This window comes from Mesoplodon densirostris, chromosome 15, assembly GCF_025265405.1.
Source record: "Mesoplodon densirostris isolate mMesDen1 chromosome 15, mMesDen1 primary haplotype, whole genome shotgun sequence".
Taxonomy (NCBI): domain Eukaryota; kingdom Metazoa; phylum Chordata; class Mammalia; order Artiodactyla; family Ziphiidae; genus Mesoplodon; species Mesoplodon densirostris.
In genome coordinates, this window is record NC_082675.1 from 35,653,589 (window position 1) to 35,677,872 (window position 24,284).

The following is a 24,284-nucleotide window of genomic DNA, read 5'->3' on the forward strand; positions in this document are numbered from 1 at the left end:
TTGGCTTCTGAGGTCTTTGTCAGAGAGCTCTTCCAAGTATGGTATATTACTATACCATAAGCCCTCACCCTGGCCACCTTACGATCATAGCTGAGACACTCTGTACTTTGACTTTGATCTCCATATTTGTTTCTAGAACTGCTTTCCAACACAATGGTCACTAACCACATGTGACTATTTAAATGTAAATTTAAGTTATATTAGACACATTTTAAGTGCTCAGTAGTCACATGTGACCTACTGTCCTTATTGGACAGCACAGAGAGCATTTCCGTCATCACAGAAAATTCTACTGGATAGCACTGTTATAGAAAAATAATCCTAGGGTATAGTGTTCTCTCTAGATTCAAAAGAAAAACTTATTTATTAATGAAAAGCTGAATATCTAAATACCAGATAATTGTTTATTGTAGTCATTAAAAAGAATGGTTTAAAAAAAGGTAATATACTTAAAACTCAAAACAAAAATGGTGGGTATGCCAAAACCTGACAATTTAAGATACATTAAACTAAAAAACAAGGTGTATATTCACTACAACTACAAGACGTATGTAGATAAGTGTGGAAGAGAAGTTATGATGCCTAATATTTGAGCAGGCACATATAAACCTAGAATGAAAAGATACAGGGACTTGGGAAAACTGGCTGTTTCTTCAATATGGGATTAGCTTCAGCAATGCCTTTCAGGAGGACAGCAAAGATAAAAACCAGGGTTGCAGGGCAATCAAGAAATTGTACACTTAAGGAGGATCTAGAAAGACACAAACTATTCTGGCATATTGGACCTACTCAGGAAATCTAAAACTATTTGAGGATCTACTTGGTACCAATTTTATGTATATTCTCATTAAATGCTCATAACAACCCTTTAAATTCTAGTTTGAGACAATTTACTATCAAACCACTATGGACCTTTCTCCTAACCTCAGCTTTTAATCTCCAACTACGATTAAACTCCTATCACCTACCCTTTCCCGTTTTCAGAGGGAGCAGTATCCATTTTTGTTTTTCTAAGAATCTTACAACATGTGATCTAGGTTCTATCTCTTCCTAGCTCCTGCACATCATTCCTTTGGTTTCACTCATTTGCTTACACTCATTTGCTTACACTCATTTGCCTTCTTCCTCTGTCTACAGACAGGCTTGAATCTCTAAAGAAATGCTCTTTGGTCCTGCCTTCCCTTCAAGCCTCTCCTCACTGCCCAACAGCCCCTGCTGGTAAACAGAATAACCACTATTTGAATACCTACTGTGTGCCAGACCCATTTAGCTTTAGTGTTTCTATTTTCACAACAAACGTGGAGGGTATTGTCCCTGTTAAACAGGTGAGGAAACTGACTCTTAGGGATGGGCGACCTGCCCAAGGACACAAAGCTCATCAAATAGCAGGCATTATTCACTCAACCACGTCTGGCTCTAAAACACCCATACTGCTCCTAATCAGAAAAATGCTGCTTTATATATTAATAGATTATGTTCCTATTATGAGCCAGAGCATTACTTCAGTTTTACAAATGAATAGAGGTCGAGCGAGGTTAAATAACTTTAAGGTTATAAAGCCATGACGTAGCACGAATGAGATTAAAATGCAGCTGGCCTGACCCGCAAGCCCAGGCATTGTCCCTGTCTCCTGCTACACTATGGATTCTGCACTCAAAACTCTACCTTAACAGCTCTGGCAGAAGTGACCGACTTGCCAAATCCAGTGGCCTCATTAAAATTTTCCTGTGTTCGATTTTTCTGTGGTTTAACACTACTAACTTCCTCACTCTTGAAATTATTCACTTGGTTTCCATAACACTGTTGTGGCTCTATCTACTAAGCTCTTTTACCATCCTCTATCTGATCCTTCTTACAACTTGCCTGCACTTCTCAAAGTCTAGTACATCTCTTGCTGTCCTTTCCCCCCTCATACTTTGTAAAAAAAAAAAGTTGCCTTTCCTTTCCAGAATTTGCTTTTACTTGTCTCATATTGTCTGGTCTGCTCCCTTTTTTCCCAGTAGCACTCATAAATTCCCGCTCTCGTGCAGTCATAGAGGCTCCTTGATCAAATAAAACTTGGGCCCTGGAGTCCAAATGACAATGTAATCATAAGCAGGTGGGTAAGGAGGCTGCCCCATTAGGCTGGTTTCATCACAACTTTTGAAATGGTTTGTTTCAAGTCTGGCTTTCATCATGGAGACCAGTTTTTCTATCAAATGCACTGTTGGAGTAGATGCTTTAGCTTTTTACTGTCAATCATCTTTACTTAAGCAAAGCCTACTTACTACATAGAGAATGCTATTACTAAATGAGGAGACATTTCATTCAGGAGAGACTATCCACTGTTTCTAATGGCGGCTGGTTCTTTGAGCAGTTATCTGAAATGGAAGTGGAGATACTGCAAGAGATAATTTTAGTAGATGAGGCTACCTTTTTTTCAGTACGGAAACAATGTTATTTGTTCTTGACTGGAAATTTGTTAACAAAGCAGAAGTTATATATTTTTTTCAGTTGAAATGTAAATTTAGTTCAACAATTTCAGCATCATGGCTATACCCTGGAAAAAGTACTTTGCTTAAACCACTGAACAAAATTCAGGAACACATTAAAGGCAGAGTTAAGGCAGGTGCTAAGATTCTAATCTTGAAAGGGCCAAGAGCAGTCTTGTTACTAGTCCTTCTCCTATTTTAAGCTGGTCTCCTGAGGTTAAAGAATCTAGCTCACCTGTCCTGTTGAGTGTAAAGGTCTGCTGCCCTGAAGGCATTCAGTAATTGCATATTCAATGAGGTAATAGTTTTGTCCAATGACAGTCTTATTAATAGTAGTATAAAACATAAAGTTATAGTAATTATCAATTATTCATCTTCACAGGTTAACTGTCAACCCTCTTCACCCAACTTTTCCCCCCACTGTTTCAAGATCTTTCTTAAACTTATGAATCCTTTAGAGTCAGATTTCTGAAGCCTGAAGTGAATAAAACTGTCTACCATTTCCTGATTAACTCTGAAAACAGTCCTGCATTCCTGCAAATATCAGGAGTTATTTTTAGGATTGAAATAATGACCTCACTTTCCCAGGCATGTAGCTTCAGCTGTTCTGACCATGGGCAGGTCAGGAATGTCAAACATTCACAAATGAACTCATGTGAATCTCTGCATAAATAAACACAGTACTTCAATGAGGACTGTGTGATAAAAAAACTATATACAAAAAAACCCAAAACAAACCAACAACAACCATATTGTGTTTCCAACACTTTGAAATACAATACAAAAAGTCCGCCTTTCTGGTAGAAGCATTCCATAGAACCTTTGGGGCTAAAATAGTTTTAAAAATTAGGACAAATTAAAATTACACTCAGTGGCCTGGTCTAATTTTAAATGACATGAAGTTATGTACAAAAGATTAGAACAGATATGGGGTGATGTTGGCAGGTATGTTAAACTTTAGGATTTAAAGCTACCAAAGCTATCATATACATGTAAATTTTACAGGAAATTATTTTTAAAATTGGAAGGCAAAGTGCAGGAAACTCAATAAAGGCAGTTAAAATTGGATTTCTTTAAAAAGGGGGAAGAATGAATAGTAGAGGAGTAGGATTGTTAGGAAAACTGGCAGGAATAAGGGGGAGGTCTAACAACTGTATTATTTTCTAAGATTTGCCTCATTACCATTCTTTCTTTATTTTTGGCCACACCGCACGCACGTCTTGTGGGATCTTAGTTCCCTGACCAGGGATTGAACCCGGGCCCTTGGCAATGAAAGTGCAGGTGGAGTCCTAACTACTGGACAGCCAGTGAATTCTCACTACCTTTCTTTAGAAGTTGCAACCAAGGGCTTCCCTAGTGGCGCAGTGGTTAAGAATCCGCCTGCTAATGCAGGAAACACGGGTTCAAGCCCTGGTCGGGGAAGATCCCACATGCTGCGGGTCAACTAAGTCCGTGCACCACAACTACTGAGCCTGTGCTCTAGAGCCTTCGAGCCGTAGCTACTGAAGCCCGCGTGCCTAGAGCCCATGCTCTGCAACAAGAGAAGCCACTGCAATGAGAAGCCCGCGGACAGCAACAAAGACCCAACGCAGACATAAATAAATAAATAAATAATTGCAACCAAGACCAACAAAAGCCAATTTTGGTAAATAAAGAAGTTTTAAACAAGTAAGTTTCTATCATAAAGTTTAATTATGGTTCAGAAAAAATTGAGTGAATAACCTTCTCTGAAAAAATATATCGACTCTTTGTAGACTGCAGTTATGGGGGAGGGGAAGGTAGGGGTAAGTTAAACTACCCTATTTTCTATTCTGAAAATGACAAAAAGTCCCATTTCCAGTCTGATTATAGAGATGCATGTGCCCCAAATGGTTGAGAATAAATACAACAAGAAAGGCAAAAGCTGTAAAGCTAAGGGCATGCAATAGGCTCTAAGAGAAAGTCTCAGAAATACCCAAAGTAGCAACAAGGAAAGTTTGGCTGGAATTTGAAGTTCTTTTCAGTCATCTTTGTCTTTCGCTCCATGTTTAAGGATGCGCGTGAACTCAATGTAATTGAAATTCCCCTTTTTGTCAATAGGTGCTTCTCTGTACAGCTCGTCCACTTCCTCATCCGTAAACCGATCTCCCATCGTGGTCAGCAGCTCTCGCAGGTAATCCTCCTGAATGGTGCCTAAAGAAAAAAGAACCAGGGATTAGAAGACACACTGCTCTGAGGAGTAACTGCAAGGGGCATCTACACTTGACTAAACATGGGCTATATGTTAAGAACTAGAAGCATGCCAATGTATGAAATATGAGGTCTTGACATGCTGAGGCCAGCCTCAGCAGACAGCTGCCTAGAAAATGCCCTGTTGCTTAGTGATGTTAACCTGCTCTGCTCTACTGGCCTCACCCGACATCCATCTCCTGATCTCTTGATAACAGTGGCTAAGCCTATGCCTAACCACAAGCCATAATATATGATGAAGGAATCTAAGCCTCATGGTTCCTTAAAGTAGCATGGTCACACTTATTCTACAAGTAAATACACTAAAATCATCATAAACATCGATAATGTCATTCAGTGGAAAGCATACTGAAGTCTTGAGGTCCAGTTTTAACAAGCTATGTTACTTCAGGCATTTCACTTTACCTCCTTCTTTTTCTTTATATGTAAAATGAGATTTAAAAAATGTTTTTAAACAAATCTAATTTTAGATTCAGTAACAAATATGTTCAGGCCCAGGACGTGCAAAAACACTGAGTAGATATTTGAGCATTAACTATGTTGCAGACACTGGGATAGGCACTGGGGGTATAGTGGTGAGCTGAAAGGAAGGCTTTCTACTCTGGACTTGTGAAAGCAGGGTTCTCATAAAGCCTGACTACACATAAGAATCATCCCAGGGAGCTCAAAACAAAACAACCCCAGAGGCCACCCTTGATTTATTATCTGTTACTGATTTTTTTTTTTTTTTTTTTTTTTTTTGCTGTATGCGGGCCTCTCACTGCTGTGGCCTCTCCCGTTGCGGAGCACAGGCTCCGGACACACAGGCTCCGCGGCCATGGCTCGCGGGCCCAGCCGCTCCGCGGCATGTGGGATCTTCCGGGATCGGGGCACGAACCCCTGTCCCCTGCATCGGCAGGCGGACTCTCAACCACTGCGCCACCAGGGAAGCCCTGTTACTGATATTTTTAAAAGGCTCCCCAAGTAAATCCCATGAGCAATCATGATTGAGACCCACTAATGCGGTAATCCAAAGGTAATAAATGACCATTCAAGCACAGAAATTTTGAAATTCATTAAGTAAAAGAAGAAAAATCTGACAACTTCCTTGTATGTGAAATTAAGCTAAAACATTGATTATATATTTCCTATGAGTTTAAAGTGTAAGGTCAGTTCACAAAAGAAACTCTAGATTTATGGATTGTTTTTGCTAATTCAATCCTAGATTAAAAAAAAAAGTTCTCCAAATCTTAGACTTTTAGCTTGTAGAAATAAATCCTCATCTCCAGCCAAGTCATTCAACTATCATGTAAAATCATCATTGACTATGTGCAAGGGACTGTGGTAGGAGCTGGGAGGGGTTACAAAGATGGGAATGGAATGCTGGTGAAGACACAGCCATTATCCTGGGAGCAGGGAGAGACTGTGATGATTAGAAATAAGCACACAACTAAAGTAGAAGCTCAGGTAGAGTATGTGCCAGTAGAGACATACATAAAATACTTTGGAGGGGGAAAGGGAGAGCTTTTAAGTTTTCCCAGAGGTCAGGAAAAAATAGTATGAAAACACAGGTAAGGCTCTATAAAGAATGTGACCATTGAGATGACTTTGAAGAATAAATAAGTCAATTTACTCTTTTATGGTTTTATTCCCTTCCACTAAAAAAGTAATACCCATTGACTATAAAAATTCAATCAATACACAAATGTTTTTAGCAGGAAAAAGGTCTCTTCTGCCTGCCCCTTCCCTACCCCTTCCAGAAATAACTGTTCAGAGTCTTGATTTCAAGGGGAAGGAGGAAGGAGGTGGTATAAGGAGGAAAGGCAGAGGCAGAAATGATGGAGGTAAGTCAGGGCAACAACGCATGGAGGAGTCTGGAAGGTTAGAAGAGTTGAGGGTGGTCTACTTGAACAGGCCAAATGAGGCCCTATCGTGTGGAGCCTTGAAAGCCAAAGTGGGGAGACTATGCTTCCATGCCCAAACTATGCTTGGACTGTTTAAACTAGTCCAAGTCATGTGTAACCAGAGGGTGTGCCTTCCTTCTCAAAAACTTGCCATGGGAGTTACCCCCTTATCTGGCATGTATTTGGTTAACCTTTTGGGTGTCTTTGAGAGTCCACTCTGTACAGGCAGTAAGCTACTATCTCATTTCCTCATTTAATCTTCACAACAACCCTAACAGGTAGGTAGTATTACTGTCCACCTTACAAATAAGAAAACAGAGGCTTAGAGAAGTTAAGTAACTCGCCTGAAATCACACAGCTATTATGCAGAATAGGATTATGAAACCGGGGCACCTGATTCCAGAGGGAGAGGTTAGATACCAGATCTAAACACTCTCAGAGCTGAGAGGTACCTGATAAACAAACATAGGATTGTACTGGTATCATCGCCTACATCAATTTAAACTTCTCCCAAGATTGCTCCAGTAAAAGATATTCGTTTGACACACATTTACTGAGTGCCTGACCCTTGTGGAATTATTCTAGTAAAGGAGTAACATAAGTTTCCTAAAGAAGTTTCAAATACACCTATTAAATTGTAAATTAAATATTTACGGGCAGAGGCAGTGAAGTGAGTGACTAACAAGCCATAGGCAAAACCTGTCCCCCAAAATCCCCCAAAACAGGTATGGTATAAACCTGAGAGTATTATGTCATCATATTTCAAGTTATTATATACTTTAGTTGCCATAACCAAAAATTAAATCACTTGGTAATTAAAGGTTACCTCAGACTTACCAGTTGCTTCTTCATCAAAGCAAGCAAAAGCGTTTCTGATGACATCTTCTGGATCGGTGCCATTTAACTTTTCACCAAACATCGTGAGAAACATGGTAAAATTTATGGGACCTGGAGCCTCATTCATCATGGCGTCCAGATACTCATCAGTTGGATTTTTCCCTAAACAAAAAAGAGGGTCATAATTTTAAGAGGGTGATAATTACACCACAAAATGCAACAACAATTCATCATGGTAAACATTTTGACAAGAAAGATGATCATTTGAACAGTTTGCTATTTGCATTCAAGATAGCAAAACTATTCGGAAAAGTCTTCTCAATGAATAGGATCCGTATTAAGAGTCTGGAGACTGTGTGCTGTTCCACTGGCATGTCAGGAGGAATAACACTGCTCTCATAATCAAGATCAGTGTTTGCAGTGCATGCATGTACACGGCTGGCCCCCAGCCGAACCCCGAGACTTGGCCAGAAATCTGCAGGTGGTCCGGGGACCATGCTTTGGGAAACAGTGCTCCAGACTTTGAATCTTAGTGAACTGTAACATCATTAGATTGGCTTCACAAAGCATCATTAGATTGGCTTAAGAAATAAATATAAAAGTTGTTATAGAAATTCTATTTGATTTATTAATGTTAAAACTGATCATTGGGCTTCCCTGGTGGCGCAGTGGTTGAGAGTCCGCCTGCCGATGCAGGGGATACGGGTTCGTGCCCCGGTCTGGGAAGATCCCACATGCCGCGGAGAGGCTGGGCCCGTGAGCCATGGCCGCTGGGCCTGTGCGTCCGGAGCCTGTGCTCCGCAATGGGGGAGGCCACAACAGTGAGAGGCCCGCGTACAGAAAAAAAAAAAAAAAAAAAAAAAAAACTGATCATTACCCAGGGAGGCAAGCATATCATGCAAGTCTTCCTTGTCGATGAAACCATCTCTGTTCTGATCGATCATGTTGAAGGCCTCCTTGAACTCCTGAATCTGTGACTGGTCAAACATGGCAAACACATTGGAGGTTGCGCGTTGGGGGCGCTTCTTGGTGGTCTTGGTCTTTGCTCTTTTGCTCGACATGGTGGCGGTTAAATCCTAACAAAGAAGGGAAATACAAGAAATAACAAAAAGTAAACTGAACCAACCTTCCTGATACGTTTGAGCCATTTAGAGATGTGTCTAAAGACTATTCCACAGGATAGTATCACTTGGCAAAAATCTCTCTCAACTAATCGATACCATTATGCAGAGAATCAATCTACAAAGAGAAAAACCAGACTCTTGCTTTGAGTCCACTCATCGTTAGTAGTTGTGACGAAACTACAACCAACATTAATTCAAAGCTCAGAGCATTATCAACAAGATTTCCTGTCCCCAGTATTACTGGACAGCTGATTAAGGACCAATAACCCAATCTACTAGCTTAATAACAATACAGAAAACAAGAAACAAAAAACGTTGGGTTCTGTACATCAGTGCTATGGAGTACTGAGGGACACTAACTCATCTTCAACAGGTCTATCCTTCTGCAGCCCTAGCTGAAACCAGCCTCCCATTCTAAGGTGGACAGAAAGAAGGAAGGAGGATTAACTGATGGGACAGGTCTTCATCTCCTAATCTTACTGCCAAATACCATTCTTCCACTCGCAACTAACATTTCTTATCGCACCCTCACTCCTGGAATCAAAGTACTTCAGGAAAGATATCTGTTAAAAGGCTAACTGAAGAAGTATAGAAAACTCCAAAGGTAATTCATCAATAATTAAGTTTTGTAAACATTTCCACTCTATCCTAACCAATTTGTTGCAGAGAGCTAAGCTAAATCACTTGAGGTGACTAAGTCCTCTAAACAAAAATCAGAGCACAATAAAAAATTTTAAAGCAATTTAGTTTTTAAAATGTTTTAGAAAGCATTTTAAGAGGTACAGAAACTATCTTTGCTCTCTAGTCTAAATTTATCCCTGTAAAATTTAAGTTAAAAATAATGTTTAATCATACCTAAGATGAAGAGGTAATTTTCCTTTCAACACAACCTTTAATACTATAAAAGTTTGTTTGAAGTTAAAAATCCCACAGTCATCAGATAATAAAATTTTACCATACCATCTTTCAGAGCTGAGGTGGCAATGGCAGTCTGGAAAACCTCTAACACAAAAGACTAAGACACTGTATTCAGTTATATTCTTTGAAGCAGGTCTAAAATAGGCACTACTGATTTCACTCTCTGACCAGGACAACAATTTTAAAGCTTACGTTCTGAAAACAACATTTAACTATGATGTAGCAAAACACTATGCCCTCACTCTAAAAATAAGTCTGTGGATTGTAAAGAATGAAGTACTACCTAGATGTCAGTACTGCAAAGTGACTTTAGAACACAACGCTCCACATGAGTTTAAAAACTTATTACTTACATTCTTTCCTTGATTACACCATATCAGCCAGGCTAAATTCCATTATGGAAATAATTAGAAAAGCTCTGACTCTGCCTCAGATTTTCTTTTTTTTAAGCTAAATCTGTTCTCAGATTTTAGAAGGAAATTCCACAAAGGAGAGTCACAAATTCCAGTCCATTAAATATAGCACTCCTAGGATACACTGGAATGTGTTGCTGGTAAGATATACCCTACGTGACACAGCAGTTATGATATATACTCTTCCACAGTTTCCTTTAATCACCCTTTCATGAATGCATATTTTCACTCTGTAACACCTCTGGACGCAGTAAATCCCACTATTATCTAAACTATATGGAACTGTAATGTCCCCGTCTATTCTAAATGTAGTTTTAAAAACTACAAGGAGTTATAGCATATATGTATTATTCTTCCATCTCTTAAATGGACTCCAGGACTTGGGTTAGCGGTTGAGACCCAATGAGTGGCATATATTTACCAATCCACATCTCTTTAATATTTTAGGTATGCCATGTCTTTGCAAAACAAAGTACATCTTTAAAAACAGTCTGTTTTGTTTGACTACATTATATTCCCTAATGATGCATAAATGTCAGTTATTTTAAGAAAAAAGAAATTGATGAAAATTATCGGTCAAATGGTTGATACAACTGATTTTTTTAATCCACAAAACCTCATAGGCTTCCCTGGTGGTGCAGTGGTTAAGAATCCGCCTGCCAATGCAGGGGACATGGGTTTGAGCCCTGGTCTAGAAAGATCCCACATGCCATGGAGCAACTAAGCCCGTGTGCCACAACTACTGATCCTGCACTCTAGAGCCCACGAGCCACAACTACTGAAGCCCGCGTGCCACAACTACTGAGCCTACGCTCTAGAGCCCGCAAGCCACAACTACTGAAGCCTGTGCACCTAGAGCCTGTGCTCTACAACGAGAAGCCACTGCAATGAGAAGCCCGCACACCACAATGAAGAGTAGCCCCCACTTGCCACAACTAGAGAAAGCCCGCGCACAGCAACGAAGACCTAACACAGCTAAAAATAAATAAATAAATAAATAAATAAATAAATAAATAAACGTATAAAAACAAAACCAAAAAACTCATAATACTCAATTTGGTGCGGGTCCTCTATACACCTTTTTAAAACTTAGTTTGGATTATAAACTAACACACAGCGACTCTCATTCTTGAATTTTGATGTATTTCCTATTTAGCCTTTTTACAGTTGCTTTTTTTTTAATAAATAAATTTATTATTTTTGCCTGTGTTGGGTCTTGTTGCTGCACACGGGCTTTCTCTAGTTGTGGCGAGTGGGGGCTACTCTTCATTGGGTTGCGCGGCTTCTCATCGTGGTGGCTTCTCTTTGTTGCGAAGCACAGGCTCTAGGTGCGTGGGCTTCAGTAGTTGTGGCATGAGGGCTCAGTAGTTGTGGCCCGCGGGCTCTAGAGTGCAGGCTCAGTAGTTCTGGTGCATGGGCTTAGCTGCTCCGCGGCCATGCGGGATCTTCCCGGACCAGGGCTCAAACCCGTGTCTCCTGCACTGGCAGGCGGATTCTTAACCACTGTGCCACCAGCGAAGTCCCCTATTTAGCCTTTTAAAAATCATGCATTCTTTAAATTTGTAAATGCATTCTAACATAGTTTTTAAACATTATAAAGGTTTTTTGGGGGTCAGCACTGACAGTGGTCTCACAGGAGTTTTCTTTAGCTCATTCGATACTTAACCATCAACTTTTAATATGATCAGTAGAGTTACATTCATGTGCATTAAATGTCCTGAGTGCTGATTATTATTTAAGAATTAAGAAATGTAAGGTAGGTGTGCTATCTTCAAGAAGCTTAAAATATAGTTGGGGAGGCAACTTTAAAGAAATGAGATGATTGGTTCAACTTATGAAATGAGTCACATAGTTTTCATTCCAGGAGTATGGCTCTCAAGTTAAAACAATGCGTAACAAAAATGAAAAATAACTCAAAGGTGGTACATGATTATCAAATATTGTGAGTTCAGAAAAAATCTTTGTTTCTAAAAGATTTGGGCGGGGGGAGAAGACTGAAAAATCCTAAAAGCTACAAGACGTCCTTAGAATTAAGAGACTTAAACGTTAGTCTTAATTCTAACAAATTAGGGTAGTTAATTCTACCAAAAACTGGTAGTATACCGTTGGGCAAGTTACTACATGGGCCTTTACTTTTGCAAGGAGGTTGGATTCTAATCTGTGAGTTTATCTCCCACCAGAAACCCAGATCCTTATAGTGACAGGGAGTTCAGCTTTGCAGTCAGTTATTTCAAAATAAGGAAAGGGTGTTTTTTATTTTCCCCTACCAAACTGAAAGTATAGATGGAATAAACACTGGCGGAGAGGGAGCCAAATGAGGAACAGTGCTGTGATCCGAAGGAGAAGATCATTGATGATAGATACTGTCATTGTCCTCCTTGCTATGATTCTAGTACGCTGTCCACTTTTACTCTCCCCAAACCAGTCAACCTGTAACGCTCTTCATGTAACAAGCCTTCAGCAAACACACAACTCTCATAAACTAGGGCAAAAGAAAATTGAAAATATTTTATTCATCAATGTAACTATTCTTTATTTAGGGTGGGAAGATTGCCATGAAGGCACCTGAGATTTCCGAGTTATGTCCTCACTCATCCTAAGTTATAGTCTAGAGTCTATTTTTGAAGCATTTAATTTAAGATCTTTGGTGTGAAGGGCTATATGTTGTATGGAACTTGAAAACCCCCAGACTTGCAGAGCCAGCTTCTATTAAATATATAGAAGAGATTCAGACAAGGAGATTCAGTTTACAGATCTGAAGGAGTATAATCCTGTCTTAATCAGGGACAGGGAGTGTTGGTGATAATGAATTTCTAGATTTTTCCTTTTAGCTTGATCAAATAGGAAGAGAATCATTCAGGGTTATGACAAAAGGAGGGATACAAACTATGTAAGGAAGATGTTAGACTAGATTAAGTGATGGGGGAAATGGAAAATAAAGATCCTCAAAGAGACTGTCCCCACACATCAAGGGCAACCAGAAGATTTTTCAGAATTTCTAGATACTTTGGTTTCATTTATAAAATGGGATTAATCCATACCAATATTACATTAGATTACTCTAGTTAGAATCCTAGAGTCCAGCGTTTGTAGTGGTAATAAATGTAAACTAATCCGAAGACTTTTTCTACAGAACTAACACTCAAATTGATAGTATTCTGGAAATATGATTATATTCTTTAAGGAAAAACTCCCGTTTTAGAAAACACTTCCTAATGTGAGAGCACGTAGTATCTGCTTACCAAATCTACCGTCTCATTTAATCAATGCACTTCTTTTTTTAAAGCTAAGTATATGTAATTTTTTGGTGCTAACCACGGCTTTTTAAAAGTACATTTTCAGGCTGGTGCTTCCGTTCCAACTAAAACAAGTTTTCAATTCCTACGCAAACTTCCAGTAGAAGGTAGGATTAGTTCCCTTAGACTGCCACACCCAAAAAGTTCTCAGCACTTGACAAAGGCAATTCTTTGTCGTGGTTCACTTGCCAGTAAAGCCTCACTTTTTAAAATAAAAAGCGTTTTCTGGTTAAGTTTTATCAAAAGCCTTCCAGAACATGAAACAAATAGTAGTAATTATAGGAAATATTTACTTTCTTCACCTTTAGATATAAAACTTTTTGCACTTAAGTTAAAATCTCAACCTAACGCTTATTTCTGTTCCAAAGTTCTGTAAAGAACTGATACACTCTTTGATAAACCAACTACTTTAAAAGGAAACACTTTGGGAAATTGACCTAACCCCGAGTCTCCACCCAAGAGTAACACGGTACTGTATTTCGGAGTTTTTCTGCAGCCCCATACTAAACCCCGAACTCCTCTTTGTCCAAATATCACTTAAAAATAAAACTCTAATTACAAAAGTGGACACTGAGCTGAGGAAGTTGCTAATTTGAGGTGGTTATTCCCACTAAACGTAGCCACACAGCTGCAACAACAGCTGCAGCGCGGGGGGGGAGGGGGGCGCACTGTGCTACAGTTTTTGCGCAAACTCTCTTGAATCGGGCAAGTTTACGTTATAAACTAAACTTAGTCCCAGAGTCAGCTCCGCGGGGCTCGGGTTTCGCAGGCCTGCCGCCGCCCAAGCTCGCGGCGCCAGCAGAGTAAGCCGCACTTCCCGAGCTCCTACTTTGGGCAAAGGAGCGAAGTCGGCGTCTGGGCCGCTTCCAGCAGCGGCCTTCGATGCTGGAGCTGGCACTGGGGCTCGAAACCCGGGAACCGGCTGGTACACCTGCCCAGGTGCGCTCCCGGCGCCGGGGGAGCGCCACTGCCCCCCCACAAGCCGTCCCGAGGGGATGCGCTCCGGCATGGGCCTCACGCGCCCGACAGCGAGCACCACTCACCCTGCTCAGCCGCGAGAACCCGAGCGCTTCAGGGAACTCCTCGCTTCCCTGACTGCCGCTACCAACTCCCTTCCACTCCCAGAGACGCTGCAAACAACACTTCCGGCCTCCGCTTAGCGGACCGGAAGGAAGCGAGTCACCATTCTCTGCTAACAGTGTGAGCCTGGCTTAATGGAAGGGCGACGGGGCGGGGGAGTTGCCGGTGTGCTCAAAGGGCGCAGTTTTGACCAAGTGCATGGGAAGGACGTGTCAAGCGGGCAACTTAGAACGTAGAAGAAGGTGTAATGGTTCGCGGGGTCTGATGACTGAGTTTTCCTTTTTTTTAATACCTCTTCTTACAATGTAAGCTTTTCTTCCCCCCTTTCCTCTTGGCAAATGGTTGACTGTCCCGTGGGTTTGCCCCTCCGCACATTCCAGGGCCCGGCCAGGGGCGGGGCCCGACAGCCCAAGTCCTTGTAGGGAAATAGCGGAGAGGGCTTCGAGGCCCACGTGACTGGCCTTCGCCCCGCCCCAGAGCGCCCCGCCCCTGCCGCCGAGGAGTCGTGCGCCTGCGCGTGTGGTTCACCTCAGGGTGACTCAGGAGGTTTAGCGGTCTGCTTGTGCCCGCGTATCCCGAGAGGAGGCCTTTGGGCAAAAGATTTGATCTCTTGTGTACCGTGTTATTTTATGAAGCGTTCCGCCCCTCCCCACAGAAGCAAACATTGTTTAGTCCCGAGGGCCCTCAGACAAGAGGCCACTATTTATTCGGCCCAGAAGGATTTCCTCAGGCCACGGGCGGCTGAAGACCTCCTCCCTATTTAAAAACGTTCGCGGTTTTGTTTCCCACCAGAGCCCCTCAGACCCCATGAACAAGATAGCCTGACTGCGTCCGGCTCGAAAGGAAGACGCGCGACCAGCAGCGAGAACTTCCTAACTTCGCCCCCGCCTCTGACTGTGGTGCGGGCGTGCGCCTGGTGGAAAGGGCGCCAGAAAGTGGGGCCTATTGTGCTCCGCTCTCCTTGCCCCGGGCCGCTTCAGCCAGTGCGTCTGGTTAAAGGAAAGCCCTCCCCGATTGTCTTCCTGCGTCCAGACTCCGGCGGGAGAGCCTGTGCGGCCGGTCCCCTCTGAGGAAGGGGTGGGCTGGGTCCGATGCCACTCCAGGGTCATCCTGGCCCCGGGGTCACGTGCCTGGTCTGGGTCACGTGGCCGGAACAGTTCTGAGGTTTGTGGTCGCCCTCGAAAGCCGCCCTCACTCGAGTCACCCTGCTGCTGACAAGGAAGGTAAAAGCTGCAGGATAATATACTCGAAATATGAATAAGCTACACCTTCAAGGACCTCAGGAGCATTTCGTCTCTTAACCAGTAATATATTCCCAAGTTCACTTGGAGGTAAAGTCACTGAAAAATAAACAACTGCCCTAATTTTACAGCGTGAGTGAAACGAAGATGATTAGTTTACCAAACAGCCTTGGTAGTGAGAATCACTTGGGGGTACTAGTTAAAAATACACAACATTGGGGGGCCTCATCTCCAGCCCACTGAATCAGAGTCTTGCAGGGCGGGTCCTGGGAAGCCATTAGTTTAACAGAGGTCCTAAGTGAGTCTTATCACCAAAGGTGGGGACACAGAGCGAGGACAGTTTAGGGTCTAAGACTAGGCAGTGAGGGCACAAACTCCAGATGGCTGAGTCGGGGGACTGCAGATGGTTCTTGGAGCCTGGCTAGGGCAGCAGGGCGAGACGCCTGCAGTGCTCACACCTCCACCTGCCACCAGGGGGCGCTAGAGCTCCCACTGCTGTCCTCCGGGAAGAAAACTCATCCCATATGGTGAAATGGACGGTATAGTTTTCCTCTCAGGGCGGCAGGGAGCAGCAACAGTCTTTTGCTTCTGTAGTATCAGATAATTGCTTTGTCTGTCTGCTTTCCTTCCATTCAGTCAACAGGTATTAAACAGCAACCGCATTGCCAGGCACTCTGGTGAGTGCTGTGGTTTATTTGGTTTTTGAAATAGAGCATAGTTTCTACCTCTGGGATGACAGGGGAGGGAGTAAAGGCACAGGGAGTTACCAGGGAACAAACGTGGAACAAAAAATTACAGCATAATTTGTTAAGGTTTATAGAAGGAGCACAGAGGAGGAAATCAGCCTGTCTGGGGACTTGTGGAAAGTGTCCCTCGGAAGACTACTGAAGAGCTGATTCTAGAAGTCAGTGGGGAAAGAGAGGAGAGGGAGATTCCAGGCAAAGGGAGCAGCCTGCCTGATTGTCTGGAGGTGATCAGAGGGCCTGGCTGACCACAGGGATTTGTGTGGTCCATGTTCATTCATTAATTTATTCATTCCCCAATTAACAGTGGGTATGCAAAGGTTAGCAGTGTGGAAAAATAATATCTTGATAAGATGTTATTCAAATTTTGATATTAAATTTTAATGATTGGACCCACCACCAAAGACCTCTCAAGTCTAATATCTCTTCCCTTGAGGACCCTTCGGGAGATCTTTGCCCTCAGGTGACAATCTCCTTTACACCTTGTCATTAAAAGTTAAAGACCTGGGTTGGGTTTCACATCTTTCCTTTAGCCTACTGAGTAACCCTGAGGGCAAGTCATTCAACTGATCTGAGAGTCAACTTTCTGATTTGTAAAACAGAGGATAACATCTGTCCTGCTTATTTTGTAGAGTTTTCTGATTAAACGAGTTTAGATGAAAGTTTTCATTGAGTACAGTGGCTTTCAAATTTTTGACAACTCACAGTAAGAAATTTATATCACTAAGCAATACTTGACTGCCTGTAATCCTTTCTAAGATTTCTATTCTTGTCAACTTTATGCCATTTAACTTTTTAAAATGCTCAAGACCCACTACATGTGAATTTATGATCCACTAATGTGGAGGTTCACAACCAGGGGTGACTTTCCCCCAAGGGAACACTTGGCAATGTCTGAAGACAGTTTTGATTTTCATAACCAGGGAGCTGCTACTGGCATCTAGTGGGTAGAGGCCAGGGATGCTGCTAAACACCCCACAATGCACAGGACAGCCCCCTACAACAGAGCATTATTCTGCCAAAAATGTCAGTAGTGCCAAGGCTGGGAAAAACCATGCACTAATGTTTCGGGAACTCAGACTATATAGTATGCAGTTATTTGGGGGTGCTGTAATTACACTGAAAGGGCACTATTGCTCCTGCCTCAAGGTGAGGCTCTTTTCCCCCGCCCCACCCCGAGATCAGATCTAAAGAAAGAAAAAAACACAGAGAGAAAGAAAAGGAACACACAGTTACTATATACTTGTTATGTACTAGGTATTAGTACATAAGCATTTTTATCATTTAATTAGTACATAAGCATTTTTATCATTTAATTCTTACAATGGCCCTGTGAAGTAAGTATTATCACCTCTGTTTCACAGATTAGGAAACCCAGGCTTAAATACTATAGTGACTTGCACATGTTACCAAAAGACAATAAAAGAACCAGGGTTATAACTCATGTCTCTGTTGTCCAGGGGTAAGATAGAAGGACAGAGGCCAGTGTTTCTTCTTCACGAATCCCTAACTCCTAATAAAGTGCCTAATTATCCATGGGTGCCAATAAATATTCAGTAACTGGTTACTTGTTCAACTGCACATAGCTAGTAAGTGTCCTGACCCAAAGCCCACATTTAATTTTACTATGCTGAGCTCTCTTCTTTGGTTCAAGGAGGGGAACTCCATACCCAAACAACAAAGAAGCATAGCTGAATTGACCCTTGGTGTTTACTACCTAAGTCAATAATTTTGTAATGATCACTTGCAATTTTTATTGCATGTAAGAAACTTTTGAATGTTAAGAGACATGGCTTACGTTCTGGTTTTACCTACATAAGTGGAATTCTAATTCTCTGTACATGAAATAGAATGTAACAATTAACATGAATTCAGTAAAAGAGTAGGAGGAGCTTCTTTCTTTTAAATGAAGTAAAGTTGTTTGAGTTAATCTGTATTAACTTTAAAGTTAATAGCTTGAAAGCACCAAAACTACAAGTAGTATATTAAAAGGGTATAGAAAATTCTACCTAAATAAAGAATTGCTTTTTTTAAAAAAAAGAATCAATTATTTCTAAATTCAGGAATGATATTAAAAAAATAATGTGAAGTTGAATTAAGAATATTTGAGGAAGGGGCCTCCCTGGTGGCGCAAGTGGTTGAGAGTCCGCCTGCCGATGCAGGGGATACAGGTTCGTGCCCCGGTCTGGGAGGATCCCATATGCCGCGGAGCGGCTGGGCCCTTGAGCCATGGCCGCTGAGCCTGCGCGTCCGGAGCCTGTGCGTCCGGAGCCTGTGCTCCACAACGGGGGAGGCCACAACAGTGAGAGGCCTGCATACCGCAAAAAAAAAAAAAAAAAAAAAAAAAAAAAGAATATTTGAGGAAGGTTATTACTTCCATACTAGTAAATCTGAAAAAATAAGATAGATAAATGCTTAGGAACATTAAAATACTAAACAAGATACAAGAAGAGAGAATATTAATAAACCAAACCAAAATAAGAAATAAGAATTACCTAGAAAATAAGTTACTGGGCTCCAGTAATTAACTGAAGAAATGCTGCTCCAACTACTAAAAGACAAAGATTCCTAATATCATAATATTATGGTTCATAATTTGAAATACATAGCCTAACATAGTTGATTCTAATAATAGTTTGTTAATGAATGAGTATAGTGACCAAATTACATTTTCTGAATTAATCTTATGAGGCAAAAATTTTTTTAAAAATACCCCCAAATACAACTAATACCTAAAACAAAAATTAGGGTTTAGGCTTGCTACAATTAATTCTTTAGTTTCTTCATCTGGAAAAGAGCATAATAATGGTATTCGTGTTATTCAACCATTGTATGGATTAGGTGAGATAGTCCATGTAAATTTCTTAGTGAGAAATCGACTTTGGTTGGTTAAAGCACTGAGATTTGGAGTTTGTCGAGCAGTTAACCTATCCTGGCTAATTAATGTACCCATGTTTTGTCTACCTGGCTGGAGGAAACAAGCTGAATGGGCACACTTTAAATAATGACAACAGGTGTCAAGTGGACCCTTGATGCTACCTAGGTACTCGTGACATTTCTCTATTTCTTTCATACTCCTAATCTCTTCGATGTCAGTTTTATAACTTCTGTCTTCTCACACCTTCAACACCTTGCCCCCATCCTTGCTCTCAGTCTATGACCTTGCTTCTTAGTCACTGAGAAAAAAATGACTCCCGCAAGCTCCCACACCACCCACATTTACCCACCAGCCAGCATCTGTCCCCATTTGTTGTCTTCTCACTCCTCTTTTGTTAAATTTAGAGGAACCCTCCTTGCTCCTATGGAAAACCAGTTCCTCCCTTTGCTCACTCATGTCACTCCAACAATTCTGCCCTCCCCAGCGTCATCAGATTCTCTCTCTCTTTATTGGGTTATTCCCATCAACAAATATGCTGTAATGTATCCCATGTATGGCAGGCTCCCCAAAGATGTCCACATCCTAATTCCAGAACCTGTGACTATGTTAGGTTACATAACAGAGGAATTAAGAATGAAATTAAGGTTGCTAATAAGCTGACCTTAAAATAGGGAGTTTATGCCGTGTTATCATGATGGGCACAGTGTAATCACAAGGGTTTAAAAGTAGAAGAAGGAGGCAGAATATGACAATCAGAGGGAGATGTGACCATGGAAGAATGTTCAGAGTGATGTAACATTGCTGGCTTTAAAGATGGAGGAAGGGGGCCATGAGCCAAGGAATGTGGATGAACTCCAGAAGCTAAAAAAGACAAGGAAACAGATTCTCCTCTAGAGTCTTTAAAAAGGAATATATTCTTGCTGACAGCCTGATTTTAGCCTAGTGAGACCCAAGTTGGACTTCTAATCTACACAACTGTAAGAAAATTAAGTTGTGTTGTTTAAACCACTAGGTTTGTGTTAATTTGTTATAGCAGCAATAGAAAACTGCTATAGTATAAACAAACACCAAAAAACCCCTCTTCCTGATGCACTTTCCTCCTCCAGCTATTGTCCTATTTCTTTGTTCCCCTTTATAAAAGTCCTTAGAAGAGTCACCTATACTCACTGGCTCTAGTTCTCTGTTAAACTCACTATAATAAGGCTTTTTTTCCCAGCCACTCCACCAACAAGTGCTTATCAAGGTCACCAATGACCTCCATGTCATCATGGCCAATTGCCAGACTGATCGCTCCCTCACCTTTGAAATACTTTCTTCTTTGCTTCCAGGATGCCTCACTCTCCTGGTTTTCCTCCTTCCTTATGGCTACTCTTCAATCTCTTTTGCCAATACCTCCTAATTTCCCTAATCCCTCAGTGTAGCCCAGAACTCAGTGCTTGGCTTTCTTTTTTTTTCTGTCAACACTCCTTCCCTAGCTCATCTTACTTACTTTCATGGCTTTAAATAATACTTAGACACTGATCACTCCCAAGTGTGTATCTCTGGCCAAAACCTCTGCCCTGCAGTCCAGACTCATGTATCTAAATATTCACTTGACATTTCCAAGAGGAGGTCTGCCAGGCATCTAAACCTTCAGACTCCAAAACCTGCTCTTCCTGTTGTCTTCTCCAGCTTGGTTAATGGCATTTCAATCCTTTAAGTTGCTCAGGTCAAAAACCTTTGACTCATCTATGCCACCTCTTTTTCTTTCATGATCTTCATCCAATCTTTCAAAGTATCTCCAGGGTCTAGAACAGTTATTAGCACATACCTATTTGTTAAGTCCTTCAAAATATATTGGAATATGACTTAGTCTCACCAACTTTACTACCATTTTAGTGCAAGGCAAACTCTCTCAAGCCTGGATTTTTGCAATAGCCTTCTAACTTGTCTCCTTACTTCCACGTCTCCCTATGTGGTACTTCCACACTGCCAAAGAGCAATCCTTTAAAATGTAAACCAGAACATATTCCCTATTAAGTTCCATGAAGACAGGGTTTTTAGGCTTCTTTGTTTACTGAAGTATCCCCAAGGCCTAGAACAGTGATTGTTATTAGCACATTACAGGCACTCAGTAAGTAAAAATACATATTGACTGAATGAAGAGCTGGAAAGTAGAATATAAGGGAAAAATGGTAGAAATATGAGGCTAAAGGAGTAAGCAGAGACTGTATCCCAAATGGCCTCTAAGTCATTTTCTGAAGGTCAACAGGATACCACTCATCTGTCTTAAGTATGGGGTTAATATGAGCAGAATTGTGTTATTTTAAAATCGCTCTGATAGTTCAGAGGAGTAGCCTGGGAGAAGGAAGAATCGGGATTTCTGACAGATGACACTGCCAGTCACTGAAATGAGGAACATGGGGGGAGAAGTAGTTTGGAGTGTGGGATGTGGTGATGGTAGGAAATGACAGTTACAGTTTTGGACGTTTTGAAGTAGTGGATGAGAAGACAGTACAGAGGCATTCACTAAAACAGCACAAAGAGACAAGAAGATAAAAGTATAAAAGAGCTGTCAAGAGTCAGGGAGGATATATTTTGACAATCCATTGTATATTTAATGGGAAATCCAGAACAAGATAAAAATGGGAATGATGGGAAACAGTATTAAAAGAGACAACGACTAAGAGTTTCCCAGAATTGAAAGAGAGTCAAAAAATCTTCATTCGGGTTGAAAGTGCACTGAATATGAAGCAAGAAAAATAGAAATAAATCTATGCCAAGTCACATCACAGTGAAACTTCAGAACATCAAGGGTAAAGGAAAATAGTAAAAACTTCCAGAGAGAAAAGACAAATGGCCTACAATGGAACAATAATTAGACCGGCAGTGTGCTTTCCTCCAGCAACATTACCTGCTGAAGGTGTATTCAAAGTGCTGTGAGAAGAACCACTCACTCCCTACAAAATGTGTGTGGAATTGATGCGCAAAATCCTGACACCTCTCTCCAAAGAATTCTGGATGCTGGTCTCTCTAGAAACTCTCAGGTCTAGAGACTGATCTTGCCTCTTATAATTCCTGAGGAGGAACATTAGCTAAGAGTCACAAAATTGATTTCACAGTCTTGTAACATGTCCTGAATAGATATTCTGACAGCTAATATTCTCAGCCTCTGGGACGTCTGCCAAAATTCTGAGATATCATGAACCTCACGTTTAACGTCCTATTGCGCTCAAAAATATTAGATCATTTTTGATTGTTCTCTGCTTTTTCATGTCTGTTTGACTTGCTTTCCAACTCACTTGTAAACATATCCTATATTAGTTTTACACCAGCTAAGTAGAAGTTTTTCAGTGTATACTTTTAACAAACTAATGAATTGTTATTGTTATTATATTTACAGAGCTAGGCAATCTGCTACGTGTTTTATTAACTCTCAGTCATTGCCCTGCAGGGTAGTTACCGTCATTTCCATTTTACAGATGATGAACTTGAGGCTTAGAGAGGTTAATAACCTGCCCAAGGTCATATTCTGGGGAATAGAAAAGGCAGGAGTATTTATTGTTGGCACATGCTAATCATTGATAAGAATGACTGTGTTAATAATTTGGAGTGGGAATATTTACCCCAAATGTTGACTTATTTTTTTTTGTTCTTCCCAGGAAAAGAGACTCTAAGGTCTTGTGCAGACTTTTCTGTAAGACCTGATTCCACTGAAGTTAGTGCCTTGGGAAAATAACTGATTTGCCAGCCATGTGTAAGTGTATTGTAACTTTTGATTCTGAGTTCTTCTTTCTCCTGGAGAAATAATGGTAAATGAAAGTAATTTCTATGGGCAGATTCCATTTCATATAACATGTCAACAGTTAACACAGAACACCGCCTTTTGCGTTGTCCCTCAAATGCTGATTCAGTAAAGCATTAAAGCACTGGTCTGGCAGCACTACCCAGGAATCCCTGACAGGTCGATGAGCCAGAGGTCAGGTTTGAAGGGGCTTTCCCAAAGTCAGTATTCTTCGGTGTCTTACTGTGTGCCACATAATTCATTATTTACTGCTGGACAAAGAAAGAACTATGATAAGAAGGTAGACATACTTCCCAAGAGCGCTTTCTTCTGTTTGTATTCCCAGTGCCTTGCACAGTGCCAGACATGTCATGTGTGCACAGTAAACCTACGTTAAAACTGTAAACCTTATTTAAGAACTCTGGGGCAAAGGTATAGAAAAAAATAAGGGAGACTTAGGAAGTGGTTAAATGATGAAAATAGTCCTGTGTTGAAACTCAACCAGATGAATGTTATCAAACTTCTGTATGGCCTGCTAGGTCCAGAATGAAAAATCTCCTGGGACATAGGTAGTTGAAGTGACCAGATTAGCCACAGACAGGTTAGCTCTTGTTTGGATGTATAAGCCAATAAAAATTATTGTCCAAGGCAGGGGATAACAATGAATAAAGTCTTTTATGTTACTATATTAATTCTTATAGTAATTCTATTTAGATGCTTTTTTTAAACATCTTTATTGGAGTATAATTGCTTTACAATGGTGTGTTAGTTTCTGCTGTATTACAAAGTGAATCAGCTATACATATACATATATCACCACATCTCCTCCCTCTTGCGTCTCCCTCCCACCCTCCCTATCCCACCCCTCTAGGCGGACACAAAGCTGATCTCCCTGTGCTATGCAGCTGCTTCCCACTAGCTATCTACTTTATATTTGGTAGTGTATATATGTTCTTGCCACTCTCTCACTTCATCCCAGCTTACCCTTCCACCTCTCTGTGTCCTCAAGTCCATTCTCTACATCTGTGTCTTTATTCCTGTCCTGCCCCTAGGTTCTTCAGAACCATTTTTTTTGGATTCAGTAACTTGAGGGATTGACTCATTTTTCTCTCATGAGCCGAATGATTGTTCTCTGAGTGACCTGCTGCTTCTTTAGTAGCATCTACTGTGTTTTCTCTCTACCAACTGCCTTTCTCTGCTAATTTTAGTTTCGGGTCCCTCATAATTTCAGCTTGCCATGGCTTCTCTGACCCCAGATATACTCCTGGTATCTTTTGGTTCAGGCTTTTTTGACTTTTGGTCCTTCTAGTAAGTGTATTGACACTCAGTATTTCCAAAATCAAATTTGTAAGCTAGGAATGTGATTGGCTTGACTCACCTTTTTGGCCCAGGCTATATCATAGGTTGC

The 24,284-nt window shown here is 41.2% G+C and overlaps 1 protein-coding gene across 1 annotated transcript; it reads right to left on the reverse strand.

The window, feature by feature from the left end:
* Nucleotides 1-4,144: 4,144 nt before the first annotated feature.
* Nucleotides 4,145-14,334, reverse strand: MYL12B (myosin light chain 12B). Its single transcript, XM_060119684.1, has 4 exons — nt 14,215-14,334; nt 8,298-8,496; nt 7,421-7,582; nt 4,145-4,643 (listed from the first exon to the last, which is right to left on the reverse strand). Exons 2-4 carry the CDS (start codon nt 8,479-8,481, stop codon nt 4,471-4,473), a joined length of 519 nt encoding a protein of 172 aa, XP_059975667.1. The 5' UTR covers nt 8,482-8,496; nt 14,215-14,334; the 3' UTR covers nt 4,145-4,470.
* Between the last annotated feature and the right edge of the window lie 9,950 nt (nt 14,335-24,284).

Coding starts and splice junctions, on each gene's coding strand:
- MYL12B (XM_060119684.1), bottom strand. CDS start 8,481: ATGTCGAGCAAAAGAGCAAAGACCAAGACCACCAAGAAGCGCCCCCAA. Junction 7,583..8,297: donor TGATATGCTTGCCTCCCTGG/GTAATGATCAGT, acceptor TTTTTTGTTTAG/GGAAAAATCCAACTGATGAG. Junction 4,644..7,420: donor CTTTGATGAAGAAGCAACTG/GTAAGTCTGAGG, acceptor TTTTTTCTTTAG/GCACCATTCAGGAGGATTAC.